This window comes from Asterias amurensis, chromosome 10, assembly GCF_032118995.1.
Source record: "Asterias amurensis chromosome 10, ASM3211899v1".
Classification (NCBI taxonomy): Eukaryota; Metazoa; Echinodermata; class Asteroidea; order Forcipulatida; family Asteriidae; genus Asterias; species Asterias amurensis.
In genome coordinates this window covers 1,246,998-1,273,064 of record NC_092657.1, presented here as the reverse complement: position 1 = coordinate 1,273,064, position 26,067 = coordinate 1,246,998, and the positions used below count along the sequence as shown (strand labels likewise).

At 39.3% G+C, this 26,067-nt stretch overlaps 2 protein-coding genes across 6 annotated transcripts; both read right to left on the bottom strand.

Annotated features, from left to right (window-relative positions):
• Window positions 1-502: 502 nt before the first annotated feature.
• Window positions 503-15,972, bottom strand: LOC139942836 (uncharacterized). 3 transcript variants are annotated; one of them, XM_071939621.1, is made up of 12 exons: window positions 15,881-15,972; window positions 13,156-13,345; window positions 11,292-11,354; window positions 10,256-10,456; window positions 9,419-9,479; window positions 8,729-8,880; window positions 7,110-7,176; window positions 5,304-5,468; window positions 4,007-4,076; window positions 3,019-3,209; window positions 2,286-2,379; window positions 503-1,030 (listed from the first exon to the last, which is right to left on the bottom strand). In XM_071939621.1, the coding sequence occupies exons 2-12, from the start codon at window positions 13,231-13,233 to the stop codon at window positions 838-840; spliced, it is 1,335 nt and encodes a 444-aa protein (XP_071795722.1). In that variant the 5' UTR covers window positions 13,234-13,345; window positions 15,881-15,972; the 3' UTR covers window positions 503-837. The 3 variants fall into 3 exon arrangements, with proteins under 3 accessions (XP_071795722.1, XP_071795720.1, XP_071795721.1); XM_071939619.1 differs by lacking the exon at window positions 15,881-15,972 and adding an exon at window positions 14,964-15,645; XM_071939620.1 differs by lacking the exon at window positions 15,881-15,972 and adding an exon at window positions 14,964-15,645 and having other exon boundaries at window positions 3,019-3,125.
• Window positions 15,973-16,078: 106 nt separating this feature from the next.
• LOC139942841 (carbohydrate sulfotransferase 11-like) lies at window positions 16,079-26,004 on the bottom strand. Of its 3 annotated transcripts, none has more exons than XM_071939630.1 (4): window positions 25,694-26,004; window positions 19,670-19,819; window positions 19,084-19,172; window positions 16,079-18,751 (listed from the first exon to the last, which is right to left on the bottom strand). In XM_071939630.1, exons 1-4 carry the CDS (start codon window positions 25,710-25,712, stop codon window positions 17,789-17,791), a joined length of 1,221 nt encoding a protein of 406 aa, XP_071795731.1. In that variant the 5' UTR covers window positions 25,713-26,004; the 3' UTR covers window positions 16,079-17,788. The 3 variants fall into 3 exon arrangements, with proteins under 3 accessions (XP_071795731.1, XP_071795730.1, XP_071795732.1); XM_071939629.1 differs by having other exon boundaries at window positions 16,082-18,751; window positions 19,084-19,178; window positions 25,694-26,003; XM_071939631.1 differs by having other exon boundaries at window positions 16,084-18,751; window positions 19,084-19,178; window positions 19,670-19,832; window positions 25,694-25,784.
• Between the last annotated feature and the right edge of the window lie 63 nt (window positions 26,005-26,067).

Here is a 26,067-nt window from a genome sequence, read left to right as displayed (position 1 = left end):
GCAAACAACAGTTTGTCTCACCACCAAATACAGACACTTGTTCATACTTGACAATTTCTTTAAGCACACCAACATGTACAGGGCCCAGTTTCATAGAGCGGTTTAAGCACACAATTTTGTTTAAGCAAAAAAATCCCTGCTTAGTAAAATCAGATTACCGGCCAAGACTCCACTCAATTGTTATGCTAAGTAAACAACAGCTAAATACCAGTCACAAGCAATGTATATGGCGTGAAATTTTGGCCAGTAACATGTTTAAAATAAGCGAGCTATTTTCGTGCTTAAGCAAATTTTTTGCTTAAGCAGCTCTATGTATAACCAGGGGCCAATTTCATAGAGCTGCTTAAGCAAAAAATTTGGTTAAGCATGAAAATAGCTTGCTAATTTTACACAGGTTACTGGCCAAAATGTCATGCCGTATACATTGCTTGTGACTGGTATTTAGCTGTTGTTTACTTAGCATAACAATTGAGTGGAGTCTTGGCCGATAATCTGATTTTACTAGGCATGGATTATTTTGCTTAAGCAGAATTTTGTGCTTAAGCAGCTCTATGAAATTGGGCCCTGGCCTGAAATTGCACAGAGGCCCAGGGGCCATGTCCTCTGTATAGGCCTTGGTGCCCCTTCAAAATTGTTCCATAGACTTCAATTTTTTTCTCAACAAATAGACACTGTATAACTTGATAATTTGGTTTGACTAGACACTTGTTAATTTGGCCAAGAAATCAGCATTATGTTGACAAAACCAATCTTTGACCCTACCTTAAGCGTGCCATCTTAAACATGATGAAATGAGACGATTCATTTTGTAAGAGCCCGCCTCCATCCTTCAAAACCTTACAATTGCCTGTTTGATGTGAACATGGAGCCTTTAGCTAGACTCATTTGTGGTCCATTACAGATACAGTCATCGGGTCCGGATGCTAGACTATAGTCTCTGCCGTTAGGGTGGCTTGGTCCAGCCACGTTCTCCTTCTGCGGACCATGGACAAGACTCTTATCGCTGCGATTCTCGTTGATGTAAGCCGTCCTAAAAATACAATAAGATCATCAAATTATTAAAGGCACAGCAATGGATTTCACAAATAGTTAAGACTACAATCCTGGCGATATCTCGTTGGGCCCCCCACCCCCTTTCAATGTTGGTTCTGATTGCACGGTTTTCTGCCTTCCAGTCAACATTGTGCAAAGGAACGGGGGACGGGAGAGAGAATAGTTCTCGTCTAGGGGGAAGTGGACATGGAATGGTTTTATGTTACGTTGGGAATGGGTGGCCCAAGCATTTTGGCCAGGATTGTAGTCTTATCTTGAGAAAGGAAGTGTTACTCGTCCTTATATTTGACTAGCCTTTTGTTTTTAATATCTCCTTACGAGTCCTAGCACCCCTAAGTTGGGACTTTCTTTGTGAAACCGACCCCAGGACACCACCTTTGGTAATTGTAAAAGACCAGTATCCTCACTTGGTGTATCCCAACACCTGCATAAAATAATAACAGATCTGTGAAAGTTTGGGCTCAATTGGTCATCGAAGATGCAAGAAAGAAGTAAAACAGAAACCAGGAACACTTGGGCAAACCCCTTCCCTTTTCGATTAGTGTACTTGGGTTCTTTTACATGCGTTACCAATCAGAAGGACGAACCATCATGGTTAAGTGTCTTGTTTAAGGACACAGCTGTCGATTTCACCAAACTCTTCCTAACTTAGGATCAATCTTAAAACTTAGGACGAGTTCAGATCCAGATCCGAAGACGTTAGGACGCATTGAGCCCATCCTTAGTTAGGACGGGTTACATGTTCCTGTCTTAACTCGAGATAGGATTAATCTTAGCCTTTTGTGAAAATCGGCTGCAGGTGTCCCAACTGGGACTTGAATCCATACTCTGCTGATCAGAAACACCAGAGCTCGAGTTCGATGCTCTGAACCATTAGGCAAAGACACACCACTTGATAGCTCAGTCCGTAGAGCAACGACATGTTAATCAAATCTTGCTCTAGCCGATTCGTTTTTGTTCAACCCCAAATCAAGTTAAAATGAAACAAAATCAAGAACTGCCTCTAGCCAATCTTGGTGGTCTAGTTGGTATTACTGCTCTAGAACTGCAAAGGTCATGGGTTCGAATCCCACCTGAGTAATATATAATGCGTTTTTTTCACAGAACTTGAGCAAGTACTTAGTATACAGTGCTAACACATATCAGTGTGTATGGGTACAAAAAATATATATATATATTCTTTATTCCCCATGCAAATTTAACATCTTTTTAAATCAAGAAGGTGGACTTACAACAAGATGTCTTTATCTGGTCCACTGAGTAAAGAGGCATCTGGTCCTTGGGCGATGGTAGACTTGGAGACATATGGTGCTTTCTTTGGAGATTCTGTAAGAAAAAGATCAAAGAAGATGACACTTTTGGAAGAACCAAAGAACTATACATCATTGATTTTTAAATTCCTCTAATTTGATTCTTTAATAATAATAATTGTTGTGGCTCTGAGCATACGCGCACATGATCAGTATTGCGCGCATAGCGCGCACAAGGACCGTCCAAAAATCCCACTTTCATAAGTATGAACTGGGCTTCTGAGGTCAACAACAAATTTTTGAATCTTGATCTATTTTCATAGCTTTTTGCTAATAATGTGCTATTATTGTGCTACTTAGATTCATCTTAAGACAAGTTGTCATGAATCACCATAGTGATTTGCATTGTGACATCACACTTTGCTTACCAATTAACAGCTAAGATTGATCTTTGCTCTTTCCGAAATCGACCCTTGTGAGGTGAATCATGTGTACAGGGCCCAATTGCATAGAGCCGCTTTAAGCACAAAATATTGCTTTACAAATTTCTGCTTAGCAGATTTGTGCAGGATACCAGTCACAGATTGTACAAGGGTACTTTGGCTGGTAACCTTATTCTGGTAAGCATTATTTTGTTGAGCTAAGCTTCTTATTGTGCTGAAGCAGCTTTATGCAATTAGGCCCTGGAGGCTTCAGAGGGAAAATCTGGGCCTACCCTTGGTTCTCTGAGTGGCTCCGCCTTTAGTCTGACGAGTCTGACGAGGTTGCCGTGATGGTGAAGGAGCCCTGGTTGCTATGGTGACTGTGGATGCTCGAGCAGTACTGGTTGATGAAACAGGTGTGGTTGGTGAGCGGGGTGTGGTTGACACAACCGGTGTGGTCAGGGAAGAGGAGAGTTCAGGATCACTGAGTTTTGTGAGTAGTTACCGCAAGGTCGTGGAAGAATAGCAAAGGTAGGGGAGAGGGGGGTGTAGCGAAGAGCAAAGGGCGGGGAGAGGGAGAAGGGAACAGCAAAGGGCGGGGGGTAGAGAATAGGAAGGTAGAAGATGGAAGAGGGTGTGGTCAGGGGAGAAAGATGAGGTCGGGGTACAGAGAGGGTCATCGTGAAGGGGTGTTCAGAGGAGTTGATTGGGATGAGGAGAATTGATGCAGGGTTAAGGGTGAGCAAAAAAACACAGACAAGTGACTGTTAATAGAACTCCTGTGCCATTTGTCTTTGTATTTTAAGTTTTTTAATTTGGTTTGAGGAACTCTTCCAAAGCAGAAACAAGTGAACTTGTTATTCTATTAGGTGAGTAAATATTATTTGAGGTAGTTATTGAATCGGGGATAGCAAATTTGTTACTTTTTTTGCACCACTGTCTAGTGAGGCACAACGCACAACAAACAAAAGGTGAAATTGTTTCTACAAAGAATCACAGAAAAAAAATTACAACTATACAAAGATAAAAACTGGGTGTCCAAATTGTTAACATGTAAATGACAGAATTACCAACCAAATGTAATTTTCAGGATAAACAAACAACAGCTGAATACCAGTAACAAGAAATATGCAACAAATAGTAATTTTGTTGGTAATCCTGTCTTTATCAAGGAAACAATTTCATGCTAAGCAAATTTGTGTGCTTAAAAGCTCTATGAAATGTAGCCCTGGAGCTAAACCCACTGCCATGTTTTTGAAATAAGTTTAAAGACAGTCTCACCTCCTCTTCGGTTGTTGGACGACGGTACGTGTAGTTGTGACTACACTAGTAGTTCCATGGCTGGTTGTGGCTGAAAACAAAAAAAAACATTACCCTTACAGTTACTTCATGGAACTTTATTCTACATCATCCTTACAGTTACTTCATGGAACTTTATTCTACATCATCCTTACAGTTACTTCATGGAACTTTATTCTACATCATCCTTACAGTTACTTCATGGAACTTTATTCTACATCATCCTTACAGTTACTTCATGGAACTTTATTCTACATCATCCTTACAGTTACTTCATGGAACTTTATTCTACATCATCCTTACAGTTACTTCATGGAACTTTATTCTACATCATCCTTACAGTTACTTCATGGAACTTTATTCTACATCACCCTTACAGTTACTTCATGGAACTTTATTCTACATCATCCTTACAGTTACTTCATGGAACTTTATTCTACATCATCCTTACAGTTACTTCATGGAACTTTTTTCTACATCATCCTTACAGTTACTTCCTGGAACTTTATTCTACATCATCCTTACAGTTACTTCATGGAACTTTATTCTACATCATCCTTACAGTTACTTCATGGAACTTTATTCTACATCATCCTTACAGTTACTTCATGGAACTTTATTCTACATCATTACGACAAAGCTTCATTAAAGAGTTTCCAGAGTTTAGATTCATTCAAGATGTCATGGCTGTGTGGTTAAGAGCATCAAGTTCAAGCTCAGGGGCCAATTTCATAGAGCTGCAAGGATTTTTTTGCTTAAGCAAAACTTTGTGCTTAAGCAGCTCTATGAAATTGGGCCCTGGTGTTTAAGTCATCAGAGTGTGGGTTCGAATCCCAGCACTTGTGTCCTTGAGCCAGATGCTTAAAAGTGTACCTGCGAGAGTAGAGGTTGATATTGTGTTTGAAAAAACCCATTAGCACCACGGTAGCTCAGGGCTGGTTACTCCCCTGGGAGCCGAGAAACATTACAGGAATGTTATTTGCCCAATGACCAGGGCACTAATGTAAACCGCTTTGACACGATTATTGTGAAATGCGCTATATAGATTGATAGATAGTTTATTTCTTTTTACATTCGTGGCCAACGGCCAAATTACAGTAAAAATTACAATACATACAGAAAATAGTCTACATACAAAAATAGTTACATATAAAAATATACAGCAGGTTTATAGAAGAACTAGTTGTTACTATTTTAATTTTTATTATTTAAGGCCTGCAGAAGTTCAAGGCCTACAACCACATTATTTATTTTTTTAACATTATTATTTTAAACCTACCTGGTTTGACGACCTTAGCCGGAGCCGTCTTCTGACCCCCTGGTGGGTCAAGGGTCATCCTGAGTAGCTGGCTTGCTTTGGCCACATCGTACTTGGCTGTACTCAGTGCCATTTCAACCAATGTACTGGACGCTGATGTATGCATTGACTGCAACTGAGTTAGCACTGTCAATACAAAGAAAGAGAAAGACAGCTTAAAGGCACTGCCCACATTTGGTAATTGTCAAAGACAAGTCTTCTCACTTGGTGTATTTCAACATATGCATAAAATAACACACCTGTGACAATTTAAACTCTATTGATTGTCGAAGTTGCGAGAGAATTATGGATGAAACACCCTTGTTGCACAAATTTGTGTGCTTTCAAATGCTTGAATTCGAGACCTCAGCTGAGGTCTCGAATTCAATTAAAATACTTTAGTGAACAATTACTTCATTCTCAAAAACTATGTTACTTCAGAGGGAGCCGTTTCTCACAATGCTGTATATTATCAACAGCTCCCCATTACTCGTCACCAAGATAGTTTTTATGCTAAATACTATTTTGAGTAATTACCAATAGTGTCCACTGCCTTAAAACAAAACAGAAGGAAATGTACTTCCTTTTTCATTTATTGATTCAGGATATGAAGCCAAGCATCTCTCAAAAAAGTGAAACCTAATCACTCTACAGTCAACTTTCGTTATAACAAGGTCGCTAGGACTGGTCAAGCTACTCTATAATAGGAACGCTATAACAATAGGACAGCAAAACAAAAAAACACAAAGCAGAAATGAGATTCACAACTTCAAAATGTACTCTTTATAAGCAGAACCTTTTTGCGACAGAGCTCTTTACAGCTATTGAAAAAAAAAAGAGGAAAATCTTCAAAGGCACAACCTAAGTGCGGAGCGAGGCAGCCAAAACGCCACAGGACACAAGACCCACAATGGTACCCTAGAAAATGTTGAGGTTTATTTTGCTTTAAGGTGCATTGTTAGCATGTACTAGGCTTATTTTACATTATTGTAGTTGTGCATTGTTGTTGCCAGGCATATATAAGGTTTTATAAAAAAAATTAAAAAAATTAAAATAAAAAGAGCGAAAGAGTTGCATGCCTGTCTTTATAATAACAGTCGACTGTAACATTCGCAGGAACTTTGACTGGGCTTTACCTGAATGATTCCAAGCTGGGCCCAATTTCATCTGCTATGAAAACTGAAATTTCTTCATTGACTTTTATAGTGGCTTCTTACATAGAGCACGTATACCTGTCACTCAGTGACGCTCACTGCGCTTTAACATACATTATTTTCCTGCAAAGCTATGTGGGACTATGTTTGAGTTATGAGACCTACTCCTTTTACATAGCATCAACAATAAGCCGTTTTGAGGTATGGCGGACACAATGCTTCAACACTGTAAAGTTGTGGTAAATTTGTGGTTTTGACCATAGAAATAGAACGTATGTTATTCAGTGAAGTACGCATTTTAGGCGACGCGGCGTTTACACGTAAACCTAATGACCACCAACATGGTGAGCGTGGCATCAGTCGCGACGTGTGACGCGCGCGTATCACGTCCGCCATACCTCAAAAAGGCTTATGGTTTACAAGGTGTTGTGCGCATAATGCTGCCATCTTCACTACAACAAGTTGGTGTGACGTTTCCATTAGGATACTATTATACTTCAGATTCAGATTGGAAATAGAAGGCCCCCCCCCCCGACCAATCTTAAAGTATGGCGGCCCACATGGTACAATCAAGAAAACCACTGCAATGTTTTGGTTATTTTCCTCAACTAAAAGATCATAAGGTATTTCTTACTTCTCTTCTTCACTGCATCACTTGGTTGGGTCGGAGAAATTGACGAAGAAGCTGCAGCACTGGACGTCTGAGAAATGAAAATGCAACAAGATTTCAAAATCATTTATAATTTTTATCAGGATCCTCAAACCTCACATGGCCACAAACAGCCACCTCAAGGTGAGGGCTTCACTTTAAAGCTATTGGACACGTTCGGTTAACAGTATTGTCCAAAAGCCCATTCTTCGTGTATCACAACCTATATATAAAATAACAAACCTATGAAAATTAAGGCTCTGTCGGTCATCCGAGTCGGGAGAAAACAACGGGAAAACACACCCTTATTTCCGCACGTTTCGCCGTGTCATGAACTGTGTTTAAAATAATTTGTAATTCTCGATATCGAGAATTGATAATTGTTTTAATGTTTTCTCAAAGAGTAAACATTTCATGGAATAATAAGCATTTCATGGAATAATATTTCAAGAGAAGTCTTTCACAATTACCTTCTTTAAGCCCTGTAAGTTATTTGTAAATCTGTAATTTTTTTTCTGTTGCGAAAGTGTATAATGGCTTTAAAGGCAGTGGACACTATTGGTAATTACTCAAAATATTTATTAGCATAAAAGCTTTCTTGGTGACGAGTAATGGAGAGAGGTTGATGGTATAAAACATTATGAGAAACGGCTCCCTCTGAAGTGCCATAGTAGTTTTCCACGAATTTGATTTCGAGACCTCAGGTATAGAACTTGAGGTCTCGAAATCAACCATCTGAACGCACACAATTTCGTGGGACAAGGGTGTTTTTTTATTGCATTATTATCTCTCAAGTTCGATGACCGATTGAGCTCAAATTTTCACAGGTTTGTTATATTATGCGTATGTTGAGATACACCAACTGTAAAGGCTAGTCTTTAACAATTACCAATAGTGTCCACTGCCTTTAAGGCACTCAACACTATTGGTCATTACTAAACAAGCAATTACTCACTCAAGTAATGTTGTTAAAACATTGTTAGTAATGCCTCTCTCTGAAGTAACGTAGTTTTTCAAAAGAGGTAATTTTTCACACAAATATTAAAAAACCGTCGGGCCTGAAGCCTTCGTTAGGCATCTGAAAGCGCAGAAAGTTGAGCAACAAGGGTCTCTTTTCTTTCATTGTTCCCTTGTAACTTCGATGACCAATTGAGTCAAAACTTTCACAATTTTACTTCAGGAAAATCAGGAAAAATACCTGATTGGATTGTTTGCCACCAGCTAAAGGATGGTTCATACTTCCTGCAAATGTGCCTTTTCGACGACACAAGGTGAGGTGACAAAATAGTCGCACACAGTGTTTACGTTTTGTGTGATCCACCATTTTATGCATGAACAAACAAACCTGTGAAAGTTTTAGCTCAATTGGTCATCGAGGTCACGAGAAAATATTGAAACGAGATCTTCTGTGTTTTCTGTTTTTCAAACAACAAGTTTATCAGTAGGATTTGAAACTTTGCATGGTGGAGATAAGATATAGAAGAGTTTGCGGTAACAAGTTTATCACTTTAGGCAGAAATGTTTAAAGGAACCCTTTCTAGTTATGTCTGAATCTGTGAACACTTGTGTTTTTCGATCTTACAGTGCCTTTACTCCTCTCTTACCGTTGCCTTTGGCTTAGGGGCCACTGGTTTCCTCGGCGACATGGTGGAGAGGACAGAGGTGGCTTTATTTGCATCCCATGTGCTCGTCTCAAGAACCATCTCAACAACCGTCTTCTCGATCCCAGGGAAGGCGTCATTCAAGTTGTTGATCACTAATCAGATGAAGAGAACCATTACTTGACATGGGTATGACAAAGAATCTGTGCTGATTATTAAACCCATTATTATACTTGATGTTAAATTTGCATCGGGGATAAAGAATATTATTTTTTATTTTTACCCATACAGCGATGTGTGTTAGCACTGTATACTCAGTACTTTCCTGAGTCCTGTGAAAACAATATTACACGCATATTACTCGGGTAGGATGTGAACCCACGACCCTTACAGTTCAAGAGTTAATAAACTTAGTAAAGTTAAGTTTAGATCATAGAGTTATATATAAGAACTAGAGCGCGCACTGGCCTATATACGCGCCCCGGTATGCGAGCAGACGGCCATTTTCTAAATTGAACAAACAGCATCGCGTGAGCGTTCAATAAAAAAAAAACCTCAAACGTGTATTTCATATTCAACGCGCGTGCATAATGACGCGTTTGTCATCTTGCGGTCCCGTGGCGTTTGTGCACGAAGCATCACTCGTGCGCCCTCTAGTTCTTATATATAACTCTATGGTTTAGGTTTACATACTTTCTCTCTTTTCTGCTGCTGTGTACTCTCGTTGCTCTACTGTCTCTTCCCCAAAGGCAGTCTGCAACAAACAACAGATAAAATACATTTTAAAACGAATGTTGAAACAAAACAGGTGAGAGTGTTGGAATGCGGGCAGAAGTGTTGCACTCTCTACCTCGTTCCAACACACTCTCAAGTTCTAAAGGACATTCCAACAATTCCACCTCTCCACAGCAGACATTCCAACATTCTTACCTCTTGAGCTTTATCTGCATCGGTGTCCTAGCCCGAACTCTTGTTCTCCCTTGTTACCAGAAAACTCGCCAACGCTCTCACCACTTCCCAATGACATTCCAACAATTCTCCCTCTCCTCAGAAAACATTCCAACCATCTCCTTAGCCAACATTTCAACATTCTTTCCTCTTGAACGTTTATCTGCATCGAGGTCCTAGCCCTAGCAGCTCTCTATTCCAACAACTCTATCCCACCTCACCTCAGAAAAATGTCCAACATTCTCACTGCTTCCAAGAGGACATTCCAACATTCTTGAACGTGTCTCTGCATCAGTGTTCTAGCCATAGCAGCTGGCTGAACACTTCCTAACTCTAATTAATTGTGCCTCGCCCTGAGGACACTCCAACAATGCTCCCTCTCCTTTCCAACATTCTTACCTCTTGACTGTTTATCTGCATCAGTGTCCTACCCCTGGCAGCTGACTAAACTCTTCTCCTCCCTTAATTGTTCTCAGAAAACTTTCCAACACTCTCACCACTTCCCAATGACATTCCAACAACTCTGTCCCTCCTCAGAAAACTTTCCAACAATCTCCACAGCCTACATTCCAACATTCTTACCTCCTGAACGTTTATCTGCACCGGTGTCCTCGCCCTAGCAGCTGACTGAACTCTTCTCCTCTCTTGTTCCTTCTGGATCCGCTGTTGGTTCTCGTGTTTCTTCCTCTGAGCTTCTTCAGCTTCTCTCGCTCTCACTAACTCTGCCTCCCGCTGACGAGCCTTTAATTGACATCCTTGACATTCCTGGTTGTTGCTTGGCACCTAAGCGCAGTTTTAGAAAAGAGTTTGGGTACTTTTTGTACGACACAAAACACAAAACGTCCACAGATTCACATTAAACTTACACGGTTTAAAGCTTCACTTAAAATATTACTAACTCAGGTGCTTTAGTTTTTGAGAAATCAGTAAAACAATTTCACAAAGAATAACTTTCATCTCAGTGAGACAATAATTATTTTAGCATGTACAACGAATTCATGCAACTCTCTCAAAAAACATTGCTCTGTGTTTTTAATTTATTTCTAAAAGCCTTGTCGACTAATGGAGATGACAATTCTCCAGGTAAATTATATTATACAAATTATATTAAATTATATATCTTCACTAAGTAGGGATTGGTGTCATGGGCAAAAATTGATCTAAAAAATCGTATTGCCCAACTGGCTTGAGGGGTGGTACAAGATTTAAAATTAAAGACAACGGACACCTTTGCTAATTGTCAAAGACCAGTCTTCTGGTAAAAATTTAAAAAAACTGTGAAATTTTGAACTCAACTGGTTGTCGAAGTTGCGAAATAATAGTGGAAGAAAAAAACACCCTTGTCACAAAAAGTGTGCTATCAGATGCTTGATTTCCAGACCTAATTTTGAGATCTCAAAATCAAATTCAAATATTTTAGTGGAAAATTACTTCTTTCTCGAAAACTACGTTACTTCAGCGGGAGCCCATTCTCACAATGTTTTATACTATCAACAGCTCCCCATTACTCATTACCAAGTAAGTTTTTATGCTAACAATTATTTTGAGGGTCCGGTGCCTTTAAACTTATGTGGTTTTACAAATGCTTGGTCTATCTTCACCTGCACCTAGTTCTTACCTCAATTCTATTACAAGTTTTGCACTTTGGTTTGACAATCGGCTGCATTGGGATGGCTTGTCTCTGACAAAACGAACAAACACAAATTATTAATCAGTTTGGGATGGTTTGAGGGTTAAATGCTGTAAAGCTTACTGCTTTGGTGCACAAGGCGGTCACTAAGCTTGGGCGATATCGATTTATTTTATTCATGATATATCGCCGACAATATATAACGGGATAGTCGATATAATCGCGATTAATTAATTTGACATCATCAGTCTTCAAACTCCAAGTGAAAGTTGTAAAAGAGACAGTCATAGCATAAGAGAGGTATTCTAATGACCTATTCTTCTGGTTTTACTCCAAACCTATGGGGTGCAAGATGTCTCAGCTAGCAAATACATCGCGATATTTAATCGATATCGCAATATATCGCGATATATTGATATTTCGATTAAAACCAAATCCATCCGATATCAAAATCGTTTCCAAATTAATATCGCGATATTCGATAATATCGTGATATTGCCCAAGCTTAGCGGTCACTAGCAAACACCAAAGCATGTCAAATTGGACTTTTATAAACAGTTGTAACTGAAAAACTACAACACCAATACAATACCGCTCTCATTCGGTTGTTAAGCTTACATTTGATGTGATATTCAACAGGGGGTGCTATTGTAAACTTTTGAGTAAACCAAGATTGAACATTGAACAAAAGTCTGTGCACCAAAGGATTGAATTGTCATAGGATATTAAAGGGAAGGTACACTATTAGTAATTGTCAAAGACCAGTGTTCTCACTTGGTGTATCTCAACAATGCATAAAATAACAAACCTGAGAAAATTTGAGCTCAATTGGTCATCGAAGTTGGGAGAAAATGATGAAAGAAAAAACACCGTTGTTGGACAAATTTGTGTGCTTTCAGATAGGAATAAAAGACTTCTAGCTAAAAGACTTTTATCATTTTAGTAAGAAATTACCTCTATTTCAAAATCTATGCTACTTGAGAAGGAGCCATTTCCCACAATGTTTTATACTATCAACAGCTCTCTAATGCTTGTTACCAAGTCAGTGTTTGAGTTAATATTTGTTTTGAGTAATTACCAATCGTGTACCTTCCCTTTAAGTAACTTGGGCCGTGTTGGACTTGGGCTACAGCTATGGCTTGATTTCCTTGTCATCATGTGTTGCAGATGAGTAAGTCCTTAGCAACACCCTTAATAGCAACAGTCCTTCATCCTTTGAATGGGATGTTAAGCCACCATTTCCATCATTTTGGGAGTCCAATCTTTTGTTCATGTTTGAGCACAAGTTTGCCTCCCAAAATGGCAGACAGCATCTAGGCATGTGGGAGTGTGCTCGCGTTGTGGGAGTGTGCTCGCGTTGTGCAATGGGTGCAGGCCTAATACTTGCCTCTATGCCCCCTGGTCATTTCTTTGGTGCCCTTGAAATGCTCCAGAAGAAATTTATCATGTTTACCAAGGAGCAAAAAGCAGCATACATGTACATATAGCGGCATGTGAGTCTGTAGTCAGGTATGAGATGTGCCAACAATGATTCTATATCTACATCTACATCTATGATAATACTTGTCAATGCCTTTTCAGCATCTAAACAAGGTGAGGAGACAGTGAAGAAATTTCAGTTTTAGAAGTTGGAGGAAAACCCCAGAGAATTGTTCCAGGGAAAACCCTCGAAGTCAAGTAGGGACTGATAAACCCAATACACATAGTGCCCCCCCCCCCCCGGTAGGACTCAAACTGGGGTCCCCAGAGGTGGAAGGCGAGGCAAGACACCACTGCGCCAACCTAACTACCCAACTATTATTTCAGTCCTTGATTTAGTCCAGGGGGTTGGTATATCATGCTTGTATCTTACCATGGCCTGAGGCATCCGTGGGGAATGCTGAGGCATTCTGGGAGCGTGCTGAGGCATTCTGGGAGAGTGCTGGGCCATTCTTGGGGCGTGCTGGGGTGCTGGTGCAAACCCTGCTCTCTGTTGCGATTCGTAATACTGCTTACGAGGATCATTCCACTGTGTTGATTTGGTGGAATGGTGGACAAAGAAACTAAAATAGACAAATTTAAATAATAAAACGAGTGACAAACTGACTAGGTACATGTTGATTCAGACAGTGACATTAGGAGTGAAAAAAAATATTTTGACATCTGTGGTCGTAATTCTACTTAGTTAGTCCAAACTTTGTGGGCAACTCTCTGACAAATCCTAGGATTCGTCAGAGTTCCTCCATAGCCACACAGGTGAGGCTCGTTCCGCTATTGTCTCCACAAACAGGTAGTTCCAGGCGTACTTACTTCGGGGGTTCTTTTATGACTAAGGATGTCAGGAAGGACCACAATCTCATGTCAAGTTATTTCAAAAAGGAGTACAGAGCCAAAGTTTGAGTTAAAGTGACCTGGAAGTGGTATTTTTTTCAAAATAAAGCTTTTGTCACTAATATATGTGTTTTGATCAGTGGAATATGAATATAAACAGTTAACTAAGGTTTTAAAAATTCAGTTAAATTCAAGATAGACCCCTACCCGAGAGGGCGCTGTTCGTGACGTCAATCGAGGCAGACTTTGACTCCCGTTTACCGCGAAATTGTGCAAGCTGCACCGGTGACAGAAGCTATGCAGTTTACTCACGGTCTGTATTTTCATCAGGCTTAATCATGCTGAGAATAAAGTTTCCTGTCGTTGGTTATGCTCAAACATTTATAAAATGATTGATTTTCGGTACAAATCACTAGTGCATTATTATGCCAAAATTCAAATGAGTCAAGAAACATCATCCAACCTCGAAAGTTCAAAACAAAATTACTATCTGCTAGATTGAGTTTCATTCTGCTTTAGTCACTAGATGGATCACGTGAGGTGGTTACTATTTGGGATTCTATGGTGTGCAAATGTGGGGAAAATATTAAAATATTTTAAGTGAAAATGACAACAATTTTTTTTATTTATTTACTGCATAACTGTTATAAATTCTGATAAGCGTAATAAATATTAAGTCTACATTAAAGAGAAAATATCATAGATTGGTTTCTTATCTCCTGAACCAAACATTACTGGTCTGAAATGGGGGGAAATGGATTGTTATGAAGTGTGAGTGCATCAAGGGGGGTGGGGTGTTTTACTTTCATGCCTTATGATATCTCTGGATTCTAATAAAGTAGCCATAATGCCTTAGGACACAAATGTAATTAAATTTGTCAAGTACTAATTGAATAATATTTTTGATTTATTTTGCACGCCATACTAGCTTCTGAATATTCAATAAAATACCAACCAATGAAAGGTGTGAAAACATATGACGTTGCTCCAATGTCGTGCATGCATAAGCACTGTTAATGGCGGACTGTCTCTCGCAACGTAAAACCAAAACTTTAAAAATTCCAACACACCATGAAGTGAAAGTGTTGTTAAAAAATTGGATAGATGATTTGAAAAAAAAATATTTAGTTTTTGATTGTGAACAATTTTCCTGTTATCCTACTGAAAACACATGACACCAGGATAGTCTGTAGTCGATGGTTCCCCCTCTCTCGGAGACCCGTTTCGTCTCGGCAGCTCGGCGGAGAAGGGGCTCAAAATTATTTTTCCACAGTGGTAAAATTCACTGCTTAAAAACATAAGTTAAACCAACAAAACAGTCTATAAATACAGAGGTACATATACACTTACTATTTCCTTGCCCCTTGGTCGTATTTTGCATCCCAACCTGGAGGAAGGGGCATATTTGCCCACCAAGCTTGTGGAGTCGCCATAGTTAAAATTGTAGTTTATTTACCAAACGCCCAACATCAATAGTAATACTAGGGTTATTACGCCGCCTCTATTTAAAGCATTGTGAAACAGCGCCGCAACCAGACTATTTACTGTGCAGGCTAATTTTTTCCACTAAACTTGCATAAGTCGCTCCAATGTTAAATGTTGTGCTGATTGATTGCGGGGCGTAACCTTTTTAGGGTGGGGGGGGGGGTGGTCCGCCACACACCCCTAGCTGTGACATCACATAAAATACACACAAAAAATATATAATTGCTCTTCATGGGTTTTCGGTAGGTAAATTCACTTATTTGAAAAACATTGAATTGAATTGAGTTGAATTAAATTTAGTTATGTATCTGAAAATGGGACGATTAACACACTAATATTGCTTACTTGTGTCAATTCATTCTGCCGAAGTAAAAAAGAGCAGAATGTATATCATGCCGAGCCGTTAACATGATTTTGTTAAGCATAATTTTACTGTGCTTTTATAAAAACTTTCCCCATAAACATTCATTCAGCCTGTACGTATTTAAACGGGCCAATATGATATATAGGTTTCCTTACGTCAAGTTCTTTCACTAGTTTTGGTATTAATCGTCACACAAAATAAATTTTTCCCTCCCCTTCAGGTTCCGTTGGGGACAGGTGCACCCCACCCCCCCCCCCCCAAAAAAAAGGTGTTGTCGTCCTGCATAAAGATTGATCCATGGTGCATGTACGGTCGAGATTATACACTAACAAATAGCTACAAACAAATTAATACATGCACAATCAACGTACCCAATTATACACCCCATCCCACATCATAGAATAAAACTAATACATACACATAAATCGGCTGTTTGACAATATTGTTCCTTCTTGTTAACTAAAGTTGTTCTCTTAGTAGACTCAACCTGGAACCAATATGGCGGTAGTTCTTGTAACAAATAAGTTAATATCTGAAATAAAGATTATTTTGTTAATAATTACCACGAGTTCAATGTGCAGGCGGTGACGGGGGGGGGGGGGGGGGTGGATTTTTAAGTTCAATTAATATTAGTAAAGTAAAGCAGAGACTTAGTGGAAGGGAATCCTTCAGCCATTCTTACGCCACAAATTATTTTCAATTAATTTTTTTTTTACGAGAAATTGTTCATCTCAATATTGGACAATAAATATTTCTTCAAAATACGAGTCAATTACATGCAGCCAGTCAAGATTGTGTTCGGGTTAATGGTTATGCAGTGGGGTGCAGACGTATACTACCAACAGAGGGCGCACTTCAGTATATATTTAGAGACAGAAAACAAAACGCGACCGAGTAAAGAAAGCCTAGCTGCCTCTTGACCTTTGCACTTCCAAAACTTCCATGTCGATACCGATTTTTGTTTAAAAGGACTTGTTGGAATCGGTAAGAAAGGTAAACAAGAAGTTAATCATTAATTCTATATCAATCTGAATATTCACTGATTATGATAAATTTCAATCTTCATGCGTTTTTTGTCGACCTATTGAAAACAATAATGTGTCAAAAGGTGCAAAGTGGCAGAACCGCAAAGCTGCGGCAAGATATTATACAGAATATTCAACAGTTTAAAAACATTTAACAACAACTTTATTTACATTTACTTTCCTGACTATTGTGTTTTAAATAAACCAAAAAACCAACAAACAAACCAACAAACCAACAAACCAAACAAACAAACAAACAAACAAAACAAACAAACAAACAAACAAACAAACAAACAAACAAACAAACAAACAAACAAACAAACAAACAAACAAACACCCAAACAAACAAACAAGCAAGCAAACAAACAAACACACACCAAACAAACAAACAAAACAAACAAACAAACAAGCAAGCAAGCAACTAAACAAACAAACAAACAAACAAACCAACCAACAAACAAACAATCAAATAGTACACACAATTCTTTTTTTCAGTTAAAACCTGTGATCATAATTACATTTAATACCTGCAACAGACAGTGATTAAATCTCTCTTTTGAAAATGAGGTGGCTCTAAAAAGAGCTGGTTTTGGCTGCGAATGCCTAAAAATGCTTCGGCAAGGAGATATACAAGGAGATATACAAATTGCATGGATAGTCCTAAGTTAGGACGAGTAACTGGTCCTAACTCGAGATAAGACTAGTCCTAACTCTTTGTGAAATCCACCCCAGGTAATTATTGAAGTACATGTATGCCTTGTTTAAAACAAAGGCTGCCTGGACCATTGCTGACTCAATGGGTATGTATTCGATGTCTTCGTTGTACTCTCCGGTCTTGTAGCCAACGAGATCCTGTGTAACTCATTACAGCGTTGACGTTTGCCTTCCAGCAACGCTACACGGTTAGTTCTGTCGGCAATAACTTGGTTAAATTGAATGTAAGCGAATACCCCATTTTCAAAACAGAGATTTAATCACTGTCTGTTGCAGGTATTACATTAATGTGTTATACTGTCAACCTCTCCTCCCCGTTACTCGTAACCAAGTAAGGTTTTATGCTAACCAATAATTTTTTTTTTTTTTTTTGTAATTACCAATAATGTCCACTGCCTTTAATTAGGAATAAGAAACATTCAAGCAATTATACAACATAGAGCCTGACTTCAACTTAGATCCGTATCACATTCTGCTGCTGACGACGACCCGAGTTTGAATGTTTAAACCCTCCTCAAAGAACGCGCGCATTAATGCATTGCGCCGGCGCAGTACATGCACACACAATCATGACTGTCAGCTGGGGGTCAGCCTATTTTCGTTAGATATTCAGCCAAATCTGAGAAATTCTTGGGTAAGGCATAATCAAACGCAATAAAATCATCATGGTAAATTTGACAAATACTTCTAACAAGTTCTGGTGGGACTTTGGAATAATTTTCGATCAGCAATGACGTATTTGAACTTCCGCTGTACGGCTTTGGATACCTGTACTCAACACGACCTTTAACCCCAAGTTTGTCAGTCAGATAATCCACATCCGGGAGAAGTGTTTCAAGTTTACCTATGACGTCATAACGCACGTGACAAGGTTTGTATTTCTCGAAGGTCAGTGCCCAGTGAGAGTCGAAACGTTGACCATTTTTAGCACCGTCCAGGTATGTCAGGAACTCTGTGAAGGTCATGTCAGGTTTTTTAAGGTTTGCCGGGCTTTGCTTACGAATTATTTTGATGATCTTGACAGCGGCGCCGACGTAATGACTCGTGGGGAGTTTGACGAATTTATCCCGGTACGCTGAGAGGAGCCGAACCAGAGGATGCCGTACAAATAAAACTTTGGTGTACTCTTTTAAGTTCTGTTGGATTTCTACAGTTGGTCGTTTGCTTAAAAACTTCAGTGGTGGCCATGCCTTTCTGAATTTGTCACTGCTAATCTTGTGAAGATCCTGCATGAAACGTCGCCAATTCGAAGAGCCAACTTTGTGGATTGTAGTTACTATGATCTTGTAGTCATCATTCACGTACGACAGATCTAGGAGGTATTTAAAGGCCTGGACTTCTATAGGTTTTTGGGAACCAAAGTCGAGGGTTTCAATGTGGTATTTGCTATGACACATTCTGTCCATGTGTTTCTTGCGATGCAGTTGAATCTCCTTTGTCTCAAACGAGAATGTTGGTTGTTGGGTTTTGGCGGTTGTAGTTACTGCCGTGTCTGATACATTGTGGACATTTGAAGCTTGTATCTGTAAAGTTGTTGGTCTATTATTGTGCTGTAATGAAAAGGAAAAACAATTGTTTCTTTTATGACATGATGAAGGCTATATTTATTATTGCTGAATCGGGAACAACCTCACATAATACGCATCAGAAAGTGTATATCAAAAGATCTCTCAAAACTCATGTTTATCAGATGTAATATGCTGTCTGATGCTGTTTTTAGCGCTTAGATCTTGATGTAAAGGCGCTTTACTAATAATATAATGTTGTATGTATGGGATGAAACTCGAAGGAATACGTTTAGTTTGAACACAGCTAAAAATAATTATGGGGAGTCTATATGTAAGGAAATGTCTATGACTGAAAATAATAATACAAAGCATACCTTTATGTTGTCATTGACTTTGTTTCCTTTGATTTCAGGTGAATTTGCCACCGATCGTTTTTGGTCACGTTCTCCCATATGATAATAATCTGTCCCTTGAAAGAAAAAAAACAACATGAAATGTTTGTTTAGGTTTGACAGTTGTTGTCAAGTAATTTTGAAATTGACACAAGGCAATACCACGACCATTCCATCTTCCCAAAGTTATCAGCCTTTTGAACTCAACACGAGCAGCGGTTTCGTCAAATTTTAAAAATCTTTGGAATTTGCTTAGCATGAAATTTCTTCCTTTGATAAAAACAGGATTCCCAACAAAATTTCCACGTGATTTTCAGAATAAGCAAACAACAGCTGAATACCAGTAACAAGAAATATGCAACAAATGGAAATTAAGATGGTAAACCTGATTTTATCAAGGAAGACATTTCATCAAGGAAGACATTTCATACTAAGCAAATTTGTGTGCTTAGCAGTACTATGAAATTGGGCCCGATGGCAGCAAATGAGAGGGCTGTGCGATGCGCAAAATACTGGCCTAACATTTGCCTAGATGGTGGACTCGAAAAAGAAGATTACATGAACTTACATCTTTGTTGATGGTGTGACGTCTTGGAGTAGGAGATGGAGATATAACACGTTGAGAATGCAGCGAAGACAATGACAAACAACAGAGATAACCTCAAATCCTTTAAATCTCGCAGTAACTTTAAAGCCATCGTAGTGTCGATAGGTGGCGCTGTTTTAATCCCCTTGACGGGGTTGTGAGACAAAAATGGTACTCTGGTTAGTATTAAAATTCAAAATTCTCTCCTGACATGTTTTGTTCAACCTTTGAGTCCGTGTTTCTGAACTTCTTAACGCCTAATATTGACATACACATACCATACAACCTTACTACGTGTGTAGGTATTGTCTACCATGTCTATACACATTGGCATAACTAGACAATAGGGGGGGCAGTCCCGCCCCCCCGGGTACACAAATGTGCCTGTACGAGTAATGTATTGCACCATTGAACCAACATTTCCATCTTGCAATCAGTGGGATTTTGTACATACCACAATCAAGGAGATATTTAGAAGTACATATTTTAATATAGTTGGAACACCATTTTCCATAATCAGAGAGATTGTCAAATTTGCCCACAGAACAAAGATTGACCTATTTTCAGGGATTTGTTTTCTGCAGAATCGGCTGGCAGCTATGGGAGGGTCAATCCGTAGCCTTTAGTCAAGGCGCACGCGGCACCCGCCCAATTTCATAGAGCTGCTAAGCACACAAATTTGCTTGGCATGAAATTTCTTCCTTGCTAAAAACAGGATTACCAACCAAATTTCCATTTGTTTAATGTTGCATGTCGCTTCTTATTGGTGTTTAGCTGTTGTTTGCTTGTCCTGAAAATCACATGGAAATTTGGTTGGCATTCCTGTTTTTATCACGGTTGAAATTTCATGCTAAGCAAATTTATGTGCTAAGCAGCGCTATGAAATTGGCCCCTGATGTCAAGCACGACTCCAGATATCACGCACGAAAAAAAGAACAGCGTGATACCAGGGGTGCTGCCACCGCGTGCGCCTTGATTAAAGGCTAGTCAATCCACAGCCCGTTTCCTTGATCCGCACTCTAAAGAAAGCAAAACATGTTTGACCTCGGGACCTTTTTCAAACTATTGTAAGCGTTCAAACTATTGTAACCGTAAAAAATGGCTCATTGCTCTGTTATTCACAAGTCATTGTAAACAAGTTGAACGATACTCGTACAGGAAGGTCATAGGGGTGTAATCTATACTATTAAAAGCGTAACCTGCGCCATCTTGGATTGAAAATTAGAAGGTCCAGTGGTATGGCATCCTTGTGGAATCCATTTTGAACCCTAATTTAGCCATCGGCCCGTCGGGTTGGTTACTGATGGAGATAATATTAACAAAAGAGACCTCGTGCGGCTGAATGGGGTACATTTTTAGGAGTTTGTCTATTGACCCAAACTGGACGTAACAAACCCTAAACATGACTTGACATGCTTTCTGAAAGTGAAATAAGTTAGAGAAAATTAAGGAGTGGGGACGAGTTTATCGTTTTTATTTAGTTTGTACGATATAGGGTTCCAGAGATATGGGATGTATGGAGGTTTGTTCCTAGAGCAGCGTGAACATGAACACGGTCAGAAATTGTGTCGTTTGTCGTTCAAATTTCGCGAGATGCAATAAGCCCAAAGTGACAATAAAACAAAACCAGACCTGCCAAGTCTCACGCATTAGGCGTGAGACTCACGCATTTGGGCTCTGTCTCACGCTCACACGCACATCAACCATTATTGGGGCGAGATCGGAAAAAAAAATTAACGACATTTTTTGTACCAAATTTGTACAAACAGAGCGCAAATTTGCAGATTGCGCACGCTTTTGCTCATCCAGTAGGTTTAGCTCAAATTCGGCAGAGCGCAAAACGCTTATTGCGCACAAGTTTGTTTTAGCAAATTCGTTGAAATGCGCTCCACTAGCGAAGACACAACAGAAGTGAGCGATTGATTTTGGACATCATTTTTAGTCTATTTTGTTCAAGTTTGGAAGGATATAATCTGACACAATCGAACCTCCACATTAACCATCAACATCTCCTGTGTACCTCAAGTGAGTTTTAATTATTCTGAGGAGGCTTTTGATGCATTTTGAAACACTTTTTGTCCACAATTAAATTTCACATTGTTTTATTTATTTATAAAAAAAAAAAAAAAAAAAAGGTTGGGCGGCGATTTAAAAAGGCCTTCTTAAACTGGCAATTTTTTTTCCTGGGGGATGGGGGTTGAGCTTTGAAAAATCTCACACATAGCTAGCCTCTGGACTTGGCATCTCTGCCTGCAAAACACTTTTTTGACGTTCACGTTAAGTGCTCCCGTTATACATGCAGCCTATTGACCAGAAAGTTTACAATACCAATTCAGATGAGAATAAACTAAAAAGAGGCCTACGCTCTTACCACCCCCGCCCCCCCCCAAAAAAAAAAAACAGTAGATAAATTAGATTTGTGGCACACAGCATGTTCCAAAAGCTCGCTTTACTTATAGTGCTGTAGCAACGCTATGTATCGTGGGACGTAAAAATGTCATTTTTGACGATGTTTTTTAAAAAGGAAATGCAAGCATTATGAATGTATATTGTGTGGAGAAAGTTTTGGTAGTGTAGTACAAAAGAAACTTTAGTTATTGCTGGCTAACGGTCAGTTTCACCTATCAACGCTGATTTGAAAAACGTGTAACGTTAGAGAGGCCCAACATATTAGACCCCTATAAGGATCACGGGGGAGCCTTAAAGTTTCTAGATGCATAAGGTACGTTGTCTAACCCAAAACGAGGTGGGTACAGCCACTGCAAGTAGTGGTGGACGTGCGAAATAGCTTCATTTTGGGTTAAAATTATGACACCATGCATAAATATTGAGAGAGGCGTATAACACCCTCACCCACATTTCGAAATATTTGTGTAAAGGATTTTTATATCCTAGCGGGGTGCCGCGCGAAGCGCGGCATCCCGCTAGTTCTCTAGCAATATGATAAGAATTAACTATACCAGTAAACTTTGCATGGTGGGAAAACTAAAGAGAGGTTTGTGGTAGCACTATGGGTATGATGTTGTCATGTATGATGTTGACATGGTGTTGACATGTGCAATTCAGTTTTTTAACTGCGAGTCATGTTTTAATAAACCATTTTTGAATTGAATTGAATGAATTGAATTGAATCTCTTTTGAGTAGTTTCGGTTCTGAAGAGAACAGGTGGTTAACAACTCAACGTTTCAAACAGTATGCTCTAATTGCTTCGGGAGAATACTGGACTCTGTTATTACTGGCTTATTCAAACAACAAACACCCCAACAAACAAGGAAAAGACAACACTGAGAAACACACATCAGAAACAGGGAATACTGTTACAAAATTAAATAATATGAACACGAAAAAGGCAAGAGAACATTTTAGGCCCAGTGTTAACTTTTGCGTAACTGAGCAGTTACTGTTTCGTCGCTATCCCAAAGTTTGCATTTTGCAGCTCTACGGCTATATACATTGACCGTCTGATTATCGATTGTGTCAAAGAGTGTTACGTAAGAGTACAAATATGAGCGATTGGGACTGCAGTACCAATCAATTATTATAAGAAAACCGGCTTGGAGCATCAGGTTGGGATGGATAGTACAAAAGAGGAATATTATATTTATATTGATTTGAGACATGCAAGTGAGGCAGTGGACACTATTGGTAATTGTCAAAGACAGTTGGTGTATCTCAACATAATGCATAAAATAACAAACCAGTGAAAATTTGAGCTCAATCGGTCATCGAAGTTGCCAGATAATAATGAAAGAAGAAAACACCCTAGTCACACTAAGTTGTGTGCGTTTAGATGGTTGATTTCGAGACCTCAAGTTCTAAATCTGAGGTCTCGAAATCAAATTCGTTGAAAATTTCTTCTTTCTCGAAAACTATGGCACTTCAGAGGGAGCCGTTTCTCACAATGTTTTATACCATCAACCTCTCCCCATTACTCGTCACCAAGAAAGGTTTTATGCTAATAATTAGTTTTAGTTACTACCAATAGTGTCCACTGCCTTTAATTTCACGAGTGAAAAACCACTCGTGTCCGCCATACAACTCTTGCAAAGAGCCATATGACGGCCACCTTTTTTTTTTTAGAGTGAAACACGGGTACTTTCATGGCGATTATAAAGAGTGAAGTTCGTTCCAATTTTACTCAAAAGGAGTGACAGCGAAACTGGCACCACTCGGACAAGAGAGTGAAATTTACACTCTTTTCCTTTAAAGGAAGGTTATAGAATTGGTACGAAACAAAAACCGTGAAGATCACAGATTTACATAAAACTTACACGGTATAATGATGACGTTACTTAAATATCCCTTGAAATCTGAAATGTCATACTTGATGAAACATAAAACATTTTCCAAAGTGATAAAAAACGCTCTAAGCTTTTAGTTTAGTCCTCCATGGTATATAGCTAAGTGTCTTGGTGAAATGATCGGCGATAAAAACCACAATGTTTTGCACAGGGCTCCCTTGGGGCATATTATTATATTTTTATATTAATATTTTAATATCAGCCTATAAAAGAGCCCTCCAGATTTCTTTGACTTTTGTTATGTAGGCTTAAATCTCAAAATGGCCGCTAAATATGACAAATTTTTACTATTTTCGAGTCCTGTGTGAACCATTAGAAGCTCACGGTTATTGAAAAGTTTGTGACATCTTGTATCGTTGTACTCTCCCATAAGCATTGCTGCTGTCCTGGAGAGGGTGGGTTGCAATTTCCATTTGCGCTCTGTGCTTGTGCTTTCAAGATAGTGCTTATGAGATGGTGATAATGTCAATTTGTCCTAAGAGGGATTGGTAGCTCCATCCCTCTTATAGCATCCCCCTTTGTTCCGACACGCCTATATTCCGACACCCCTGTGTTCGGACACCTTTATCCAACGACCCAACACCCCTATCCTATGTTCCAACGCCCCTATGGTGCGACACCCTTATCTTGCATCTTGCATTGTTGTACTCTCCCATAAGCATTGCTGCTGTCCTGGAGAGGGTGGGTTGCAATTTCCATTTGTGCTCTGTGCTTTCAAGATAGTGCTTTAAGGTGGTGAGTATGTCAATATGTCCTAAGAGGGATTAGTAGCTCCATCTTTCTTATATCTGACAGTGCTTCTCTCTTTGGAACCTGTTCAGACTGTTGCAGTTACTGCAGCCACTGGTAGCCTGTTCCAAATCCTAACATCTCTTGGGAAAGGGCTGTAGAGATAGCAGTCAACTCTGGCGAATGGTTGCCTGTAGGTGTGGCTATGTTGATTTGTATGGTTGTGTCGGCTTGATCGTGACTTTTTTTTTCAACTTCCCATCGCTCTTGATATTTCACTCTGAGCCAGCCGACTTAATACAGTGCGTAATACAATGTACTTGTACACCAGATGGTGACTGTACTTTTACGAATGAAGAAGACGACTTTAAGAAAACATGGCCACTCGTCTGTATCACGATTACCACCCGATTGGGTTTTCTGAATGGCCAAGATGTGCGCCCTATTCACCTTTACATACTTACAATGCCTTTCTTTCAGCAAATTCAAACAGGCAGATTGTGGTTGTGGTGTGGACAACACCCCTCATCACAAAACAGGGGCCAATTTCATAGAGCTGCTTAAGCAAAAAAATTGCTTAATCACGAAAATAGCTCGCTTATTTTACACATGTTACTGGCCAAAGTTTCATGCCATATACATTGCTTATGACTAGTATTAAGCTGTTGTTTACTACGCATTACAATTGAGTGGAGTCTTGGCCGGTAATCTGATTTTACTAAGCAATGAATTTTTTGCTTAAGCCAATTTTTTTGCTTAAGCAGCTCATATGAAATTGGAGCCAGAGCGTTAATGCTTTCTGCTCACTGCTATCAAGTCGAAGCTCTAGGCGCGTCGTGTCAATGGATGAACATTTTAAGGTCGGTGTTAACACGCCCCTGAGGGAGATTGCCGAGTTCTATCAGATAAGAAGATCATCAAAACAAACAAGCAAACACACAAACAAACAAACGATCAAACAACAAGAAAACTCACCTGTTTTTTCCAAGACCATTACACAATTAAAATCCACCACACGAAAAGCGGGAATGTCCAGGTAGGTCTGCAACGCAGACGATGACTTGGGCTGCTGGTGTTGAACACAGAGGGTTTCACTCTACCTGCAGTACACTAATCCCCATTGTTATTTATCTGCCGGGATATGCGGCGTGTTTTCATGCGTGACCTCGGTTTGAATACTAATAAGTCTTAAAGGGCTTCTGGAATTCGGTCATTTTCAGCCTTTTCTGAAAAGTCTCAACCAAAATAATGTACCAGTAAATTGAAACGAAGAGCATATCTGTCGTTATGTTATAAAAACAATCGGTGCAACTCAATTTTTAAAAAGAGAAATTTGTACGTGAAAAATG